Below are 9,319 nucleotides of genomic sequence, written 5' to 3' on the forward strand. Positions count from 1 at the left end.
GGAGGCAAAGCCACGAGCCCCCTTACCTGCAAGTCTGGGCCCAGCTCCTTCCCCAGGTTCCCGATGGGGGAGTCCCGGGACACGGAAGTCACAGTGGAGAGGAAGCTAGAGGACTCTGTGAGGTGGGGCAAGGGGGAGAGGCCATCCCCAATGCGGTTCACCTGCTCCAGGAAGGCCTGAAGCTCTTTCTTGAAAGACTTCATCTTGGCGTTGATGGTCCCCAGCAGGTGAGGCTCCTGCTGGTCCCCCTCGCCCCGCTCCTCTTCACCCTGGAGGCCAGGCCCCGGCGAGGGTGCACCACCCTGCAGCCCCGCGTCACGGAGGAAGCTGTCGGTGTCCGCGATGAGGTGCTCCACCGTCCGCTCTAGCCGCTGGGCCTCGTGTTTTAGGGTCACTAGGCACTCGGAGTCCTCCCGGGCCTTCAGGAGCTCCGTGGCGCACGGCTCGCTGGCCTCCGATGGCTTCCCGCTCCCGAAGCCCGACGTCTTCTCGAACATCTCCTCCGAGTCACTCTCCCCGCCAACAGGGCCTTCCCGCTTGGGCTGGGGCAGCCGGCTCTCCTCCCCTTCACTCTCCTTCTTGCCTGCATCGCTCTCGGCATCGCTGTCCCGGGGACTGGGGGCACGCAGCCCCAGGTGCGCTGCCAGGTCGCAGCGCTGGATGTTGGACAGCAGCGCATGGTTCTCGTGCTGCAGTTTGAGCACCTTGCCGCTGAGCTCGCTGATCTGCAGCCTGGCTGACTTCAGCTCCTCCTGCAGGGGAGCCCCACCCCCGGCACCAGGACTCGCACCCTCCCCGAGCCAGCCCGGCTCCCGGGGAGGCTCAAACTTAAACTTGCTGAGCTCGTGGGTCAGCTGCCGGTTGTGGTCTTCGATCTCGGAGATGGACCTCCGGAGCAGCTCCGCTTCCTCTTCCACGAACTGCAGGTGGCGGCGGAGCTCAGTGGAGGACTCCAGGGAGTCGCCGAAGGGTGAGGTAGGAATGCTGGGTGCGTGGTCCCGGCCCAGGCCCTCCCGCTCCTGCTGGCCCCGCATGTCCTCCATCTCTGCCTTGAGGCCACGGTTCTCCACCTCCAGCTCCACGATCTTCCGGCCCAAGATGTTGGCTTCCTCCTCCACCAGCTTCAGCCGCAGCTTCAGCTCGGCCTCCCGGGTGCTGGGGGGCCCGCCTGCTTCCCCCGTGGGCAGGGGGCTGTCCACATCCCCATAGAGGGACTTGTACTTCTGGAGCTCCTGCTCCAGCTCGTCCTTCTCCCGTCCTAGCTTGGCCATCTTTTTGCGCATCAGGAAGGCTTCCTCTTTGGCAAACTGGAGCTGGCACCTCAAATCGGCACTGTCATCCTGCCAGGAGAGAACAGCCCGGGAGAAGGGTTATTTGAAAATACCAAATGTTCGTGTTTTTCATGATTCCCCTCACACCTCGCCCCCAATGCACACAAACATCAAACACCCATCTTCCCGTCGGTGCCGTTGAGCTACACAGAGAAAGAGCCAAGACAAAGCAGAGGTGGGCCTGGGGCCTGTGAAAGGCCTACAGTTTGTTGCTTTGCCACAGAAACAAAAGAAACAAAAAAAATTAGTTTGGAAAAAAAAGTGCACGTGGAAATCATACATACAAGTTATGAGCGAAGAAGGGAAAACGAAATGAGGCGCAAAACCCAGCGGGAATGCGCAACGCCTCATTGCTCTGTGGATCCCACCTGGTTACTCACTGGCACCAGTGAGAGCCAGCAGGACCCCTCACCAAGGCCTGGTGCAGGCAGACAGGGTTCAGAGCATCTTCCACCCTGCTGCACTCACCACCTCCAACGTGCGGACCTCCTTCTTTCAAAGTGCCCGGCAATCCACAAGGTCTGACCAGGATGGGGAAGTCAGGCCACCCCAAATAAGAGCTCAGCTTTCCCCTGGTTTCCTAAGGTACCTGAGACAGGGCAATTCGCTTCTCCCCATCCCGGTCTCCCCAGCCCTAAGGTCCCACAAGAATGATATGACAAAAAAAATGAGGCATGAGCATGAGGGTGCTTGGAAGTCCAGGCGCGTACTGAGTCAGTACCAAGCTCTGGGTACACACTGGATACTGCACACCCAGCCACCTGGGCTCCTTGCAGCCTCTCGCCATGCAAGTGCAGCTTCAGAACCTTTGCTTATGTTCCTTTCCTTTTAGTGGCTGTGACACAGCAGGAAATTAAACTCGGAGACCCAAGGCAAGGAGTTAAATGTTGGATAGTCAAGTGTATCAAAACCTGAGAAGTGTCCTCATAGGCCTTCCAGAGGGTTCTGGAGGATCCTCAAAGCTGACTCTGCTGTTCACAGCCTGCAATGCTTGGCTGAGGTCAGAACGGCACTTTTTGGATCCACTGGAAAGTCAACTCTGCTTTGCAGGGCTGGTCTCCTTGTTTTGAAGCCAGAGGAACTCCCCATTTTGGTTTTGCAAAAACATTTTACTGTTCACATCCAGCAGATGGGAAAAATAACCGATTTCACAAATCACTCCTCTTTGATCGGCCATCAAAAGTTCCAAAAGGCTTCAGCAAAGGTTTCCCCCATCACACAGAGAAACTGTCAACAATGGCTCTACAGGAGTCAAATCCCACAGCCCTCGTAGAGGAAAAGGCATCAAACTGCTCTCCAGGCCTGTCGCCCTTCTCTGGAACAAGTCAGCCCCCGGGGGAGAATTAACCCCTTCAGATCGTCACGTGTGCTCACAATGCAGCTTCTACACTCAGAGAGCACGGCTCGCTCTCTGCCGCAGTCTGGTCGCACACTCACAATTTGGAAGAAAGAAAACCTCCCTCGGCACCTCCCAACTTTTCTCCTTCCACTCTGCCTGGGCCCTCCTTGCTCACCACGAACCCCATGGAAAGGGAAAAAACGGTATGACCAGGAAGGCTCAGGCCCACACCTACGATAAAGTGTGCAGCCACTGCCACAGGGAAAGCTTGCCGTGGCGCTATCTGTGCGTCCTCGGGAGGATGACATGCCCATTGTCATCTCTTAGCTGAGGACAAAACCAGGCCTGCTGGACTTGGGGTCAAACACGCTGCCCAGAGTCCTAGCTTTGCCCCTCCTACTGTCCAAGGGGCCTGGGCTAATCACAGACCCGCAAGGTTGTGATGAGGGTCAAATGAAATAATGGTCTGTATATGATAAATCATAAACCAAAAAAGTGTATTTTTTATATATAAACTAGTTAGTATATGATAAATCACCATGCTCTAGCTCCCTGAAATTAATTATCTTATTTGTCTGAAACACAATTAGTATTGGGTAAAGGAGCCAGTAAAGAGTTTTTTCCTTCTTTGCACATTAGGAGAATAACATATAAATGTCACATGGTCTTTGAGTCCTGAGAACTTATCACATGAAGGATTTGGTTGGGTTTGGGTTAGGCAGACATAAAAATCAATCCTGTGACTAACCTGAAGTAAGGCTGTGTGCCCTACTCACAACTACTGAGGCGAATGGGCTATCATCGCCACTGGGGTAATGACATATTTTTTAAAAGAACCTACACAGAATATATGGACTGTAAAAGACATACACTGTATTTAATACTAATACTAGAGGAAAAGCATGCTTGTTTATCTGTTCATTCATTCATTTTTTTAATTATTATTTTATTTTGAGATGGAGTCTTGCTCTGGTCACCCAGTCTGGAGTACAATGGTGCAATCCTGGCTCACTGTAACTGCCGCCTCCCAGGTTCAAGCAATTCTCCTGCCCCCTGCCTCTGCCTCCCGAGTAGCTGGGACTACAGGAGCATGCCACCGTGCCCAGCTAATTTTTGTATTTTTAGTAGAGATGAGGTATCGCTATGTTGGCCAGGCTGGTCTCGAACTCCTGACCTCAGGTGATCCAGCACCTCAGCCTCCCAAAGTGTGGGATTACAGGTGTGAGCCACCGAGCCTGGCCTTGTTCATTCATTCTTTCAGGAAATATTTATTAAGTACCTACTACGTACGAGAAGTTGGCAAGTTACTTTTAAACAACCCCAGCTTCTTAGAACTTTCGAAAGTAGAGCAAACAAAAAAGCACCTTTTCAATTTTTGTTAAACACAGATTTGTAAGAAATTCAAATACACAGACAGGTCTTTGTTGTTCCCATGAAGGAATGCAGTTTAAGCTAAAATACCTGTCAACAGAGATGGATTGTAAATACTTAAAAGGTTGGGACCAGAAAACAGGGGAGTGCCCTCAGCCCCATTGTTAATTTGAGAGCCAGTGTCCGTCCATTGTCAAAAATCATCTAAATGATCCCATCTCCACCTCTGAAGCACAGAAATCCACAGCAGCAGAGATCACAGAGGGCAGCGTTGTCCAGCTACAGGGAAACTCGGGCCCACTCTCCACCCTTCTTGAGCCTGGGACTCGAGACTGGGCAGGACAAGGTGGGGGCAGGGCCGCCTGCTGTGACCAGCGTCCACAGAAACTTGCAGCTGGCGAGGCCTTGATGTGGTGGAGCCAGGCCAGGAGGGGCAGGTGCGGGGCACTGTTGCCTGCATGGTATGGGAAGCTTTTGGCTCAAACGAGCGCGTGGACCAGGGACTAAGGCAATCCCACTCTGCCTGGTCCCTCCTTGCTCACCACAAACCTCGTGTAAGGGGAAAAATGATATGACAAGAAAGGCTCAGGGAAATAGCTACGACCAGCTCCTTGGGGTCTTCCCCAACAAGTTGAACTGAAACATTGGGGAAGGAGGATCATCTCTGAGAAGGGTCCTGAAACACGCCGGAGGTTATACATGCTTATCTGCACCCCTCATGCAGACAGAATGTCCCCATAGAGCCCTCAAATCACCTTGATTTCCGGAAACCTTCAACCTCACACCATTCCCCTCTGTCCACCATCCACTACAAATCTATCATAGAACAATTCTCTTCCGTCTCCTTGAACCTAAACCCAGGTCAGTTAAAGCAGCAAGATCCTATGACATACTCTAACGAGTGTCAATGTGTAGATTACCTGAGGATTGATAAAATGTCCAAAACGTCTTCTCGTTCCTTAAAGAAAAAAGCTGTATGACAGCATGCTGTCATTTCGACTTGACAACCATGCATGCACTATGAGGCCTGCCACCAAGACTAAAGCCGTGTTGAGAGAAAGACTGTCCTGGAAGCCATGGGAGAGTGTGTATTAAATGAAGTCACACGTCCTCGGTGAGGTCGAGGCAGCTAGGGCAGGGCCCGCTGCACCTGCGGGGTGTTGTGTGCAGGAGAGGGGCGGCCTGAGGGAAGCTGAGCTCGGCCTGTTCTGAGTAGGGGAAGCCACTCCTCATAAGATGGGGAATCACAGCTTCAGCTCAGGCAGTGTGAGGCTGGATGCCCATCTTATGTTGTAACCATAGACTTCTTAAAACTCTGCCAAGACTCTCGCGGGGCGGTGGGGGCGGGGAGCAAGGCCGAGTCTAAACTGAAGGATATCATTTCTGGTTTCAAGAGATCATTGGATAACCCCAGGAATGTGGTATGAAAGCAGGTCAAGTCCAACTTTCCATTTGACACACAATTCCTGTTGCAGGCAGAGGGCAGGCATGGCCAGGAGGGGAGACACCCAGGGGCCCACCACCATCACCACCAGCGGGAAAGGCCTTGTCAAGCCACAGAAATATATTGCTCCCTGTATATATTCTTTGGCTTGCAAGTCAGCCGTCCAGCCAACACCCTGAGTGGGTGACTGCCCGCGTGCCTACCTTGCGCCGGGGCGCCAGCTTCCTTTGGGTTTTGGTTGCGGGCCTGCAGTTCCCAGCGCGCTCCATTCCACCATTCTGCTGAACAGAAACTCCTTCCTCAATCATCCCGCCGGCTGGGCGGGCGTTCAACGCATCCCAGGTACCAGGGTTTCGGACACGCGCCCGAGGAGCAGCAGCTCCTGTTCTTGACCCGTTTTACCCACGGGGCGAATGCTGTTCATTTCACAATGGGGCAGAATTTCCCCTTTTAAGGAAAAGATCTTCCCTGGGCAAGAGCCAGTCGATTGAAAACACTCTCAGCCCAGGAGAGTGTAAGTACCCAGCAGTGGGTGGCAGACTTTAATTTCCCTATTATTAATGGATTCCAAAGTGAGGCTGGGAGGCTGGGGCGGGTGGAAGCGAACAGTTGAGCTTCCGCGTTCTGCTGCTGCAGGGGCCTGCCCCTCCTTGAATGATGCCCTGGGGATTAGTGAGTTTGGAGAATGGAGAAACCCAGGGGATCCTTAAGAGGGGAGTTCACAGGGACAGGGCGGCAGGAGGTCGGTGGAGGTTGCTGAGCTCTTAGTTACCCCGACTCATTGTGTCTCTCTAATTACCACTTGCTCTCAGAGTGCAGTGAGCTGATATCCCAATAACACCTTTGTTCTCTCCACCACCTAATGCTAGCAGCAATTTAAAAACAGAATCCAGTAAAACAGCTTTACAGAAAAGCTAAGAAAGTTTTGAAGAATGCATACTGTGCATCTAGAAAGGGCTGAGAATACTTTACCTTCAATGAGGACCATTTAAGATATTGTTCAGCTCGCACATTAAAAAACAACAACAACAACAACATTCAAAACAGTGTCTTATGAATGACTCAACTCCACAGTGGCTGCTTTATTTCACTGTGTGGATGACTTTGAAGGTAAAAACACTTTTTACCATTTATAAGTACCTCAGGCCCCCAAACTACACTTAATTCTGTTTCACACAAAGCCAGTTCTTTTTCCTGAAGAAATCACCAGCTTGTCAGCGTCGGGGAGAAACAAGAGGGAGGATCTGTGGGTTTGCAAAGAAAATGTTCACACTGTGGAGGTTAGGAATGAGTCCACGTGTTTGGACAGGTAATGTTTCCTTGAATGTTTTAAAGGCAAAACTAACACTGAAAAAAATTCAAAATGAGGTGACTTCACTTACAGGAGATGTAACATTAGAATGAAAACCTCTGCTTACCTGGTTAAAGGTTTTCTTCTCCTTGTACATTTCCCGAGTGCTTCTTCTTTTTAGGGAACTCTGAAATAGATCCAAGTGACATTCTGTGACCAAGGGCTCACATGTGACAGCCAGCATTAGCGAACATCGTCCCCACGGGTGGGGACACACACACTGGACGGAGGCTGTTTCCCACCAGAATCAAGAAACAACTTAGAGTCAATGTGTAAATGCAGTTGGAGAAGCTGGAGGAGGTCTTTGAATCTTAAGATTCTTAAAATCCTAATTATTGTATTTGAGATATTCCTTAAGTATTCAGTTAATGAAAAAGGAGAGTGGCTGGGATAATTTTAACAGTGCAGAGAAGGCAAGAAGAGGAGGAGAAAGGCAGGAAGTTTGGGAACAGATAACTCATATTTCTGGAGCTGGTTCACTTTCCAAATCATGTTTTGTTTGGGCTAATATGAGAATTAATTGGTGTTTCCTGGCCAGGTGCAGTGGCTCATGCCTATAATCCCAATGCTTTGGGATGCCAAGGTGGGAGGATCATTTGGGGCCAGGAGTTTGAGACCAGCCTGAACAACATAGTAACAAGACCTTATTTGTCACCACAAAAAAGATTTTTTATTTTATTTTCAGATGGAGTCACTCTGTCTCCCAGGCTGGAGTGCAGTGGCGCAATCTCAGCTCATTGCAAGCTCCGCCTCCCGGGTTCACGCCATTCTCCTGCCTCAGCCTCCCCAAGTAGCTGGCACTACAGGTGCCCACCACCACGCTCAGCTAAGTTTTTGTATTTTTAGTAGAGACAGGGTTTCACTGTGTTAGCCAGGATGGTCTCGATCTCCGGACCTCGTGATCTGCCCACCTTGGCCTCCCAAAGTGCTAGGATTACAGGCATGAGCCACCGCGCCCGGCCACACAAAAAATAATTTTTAAAAACTTAGCTGGGTGTGGAGTCGTGTGCCTGTAGTCTCAGCTACTAGGGCAACTGAGGCGGGAAGACTGAGTTCACGAGTTCGAGGCTGCAATGAGCTATGATCAGGCCTATATAGCCCTGTACTTTAGCCTGGGCAACAGAGCAAGACCTTGCCTCAAAAATAAATAAATAAACAAACAAACAAACAAATAACTGGTGTTTCCTGAGTGGCCAGATAAAAAGTGCTGTGAAGGAAGAAGAAGGGCGGCCCTTGTTTACAGAGAAAACCTAACTAGGTTGTGAAATTCTCAGAAAACCCACTCCAATTCATGGCTAAACCTCCATCTTAAAGATCTTACAAAGCTCATAACTTATTGCTAAGTGAAATGAAGGCCTTGGCTGTGTCCTTCAGTGCCTGGGAGCCCTGCCTAGTTTTACATTATAGACTCCAGGCAAGAAATTGCAAATACATCTGAAAATACAAACAGAAGTATGAGTAAAGGGGCCTAGGGGTGTCTGCAACAGACGAACTGGGAGATACGCCAGCTCCTGCAAAGGGAAAGTGTGAAGGCAGAAAGAAATGAGGAGTGAGAAGCCTCCTAGAGGAATATGAACGGATTTGTAGCCTCTTAATCTGCAAAGTTAAGTTAATCCTGAGGAAAGCTGGGAGGAAGCAGGTGGGAAGCAGAGCTCCGCTGGCCCCAGACCTATAAGGCAAGTCTGCAAAAGGAAAGAGATTGTCCCCGACACCCACCTCCCTCCCCTCTGCACCTCCACCTCGGGGTCCAGGACCTCATCTGAGATCTGCTCAGAGCCCTGACTCTCTCGGCTTTACTCCCGGGTGCCCACCCTGTATCAGAAGAGTTTGCAAAGGAGGCTATATGCAAGTCACTTACGTTGCAGTTAGAACTTAAGTTCATTAACTCAGTACTGTTCACATTTTAAGTGTCTCACTCTCAGAATGCCAGCCCTTGCCATTTATTGGAAGAATCCTAGGTTAAGAAACAGTTAAAATTCTAGCTGCCCCTTGGCCTCTAGGAGGCTGGAGACCCGGAAAATATAAAATAGATAATTGAGAGAAGGCCCTCAGGGCAGAGGGCTGAAGAGGGCCACGGAATCACCGTGGAGCAGGGGCGGCAGGCTCCCTGACTAACAAAGGTGGAGGGAACCCCAGCTGCAGATGGCTTTATTTCCTTTAGCCTTTTTGGTAAAGCGGGTCACACTACAAAGACAACCAGTCTCCACCAACAGGTAAAGGTAAGCCTGTCTTAAGGACAGCTTGAATTTCTCCACTCTTAATAAGGAAGTTCGCCAAGATTTTCACCTTCATGCTTCAGTTAAGAGGTTTCTTTTGTTTGTTTTGTTTTGAGACAGAATCTTACTCTGTCGCCCAGGCTGGGGTGCAGTTATACGATCTCGGCTCACTGCAACCTCTCCCTCCCTGGTTCAAGCGATTCTCCTGCCTCAGCCTCCCAAGTAGCTAGGATTACAGGTGCACACCACCATGCCCAGCTAATTTTT

The 9,319-nt window shown here is 50.6% G+C and overlaps 1 protein-coding gene across 1 annotated transcript in view; it reads right to left on the bottom strand.

The window, feature by feature from the left end:
* The window catches only part of MTCL1 (microtubule crosslinking factor 1), a 121,148-nt gene that overhangs the window by 48,393 nt on the left and 63,436 nt on the right, over window positions 1–9,319 (bottom strand). Inside the window, exons 5-6 of the mRNA XM_011973280.1 lie at window positions 6,904–6,963; window positions 27–1,340 (exon numbers count right to left, since the gene is read on the bottom strand). Of these exons, the coding sequence (XP_011828670.1) occupies window positions 27–1,340; window positions 6,904–6,963 (1,374 nt within the window). The remainder of the gene's footprint in view (window positions 1–26; window positions 1,341–6,903; window positions 6,964–9,319) is intronic.

This window comes from Mandrillus leucophaeus, unplaced genomic scaffold, assembly GCF_000951045.1.
Source record: "Mandrillus leucophaeus isolate KB7577 unplaced genomic scaffold, Mleu.le_1.0 Scaffold1367, whole genome shotgun sequence".
NCBI lineage: Eukaryota > Metazoa > Chordata > Mammalia > Primates > Cercopithecidae > Mandrillus > Mandrillus leucophaeus.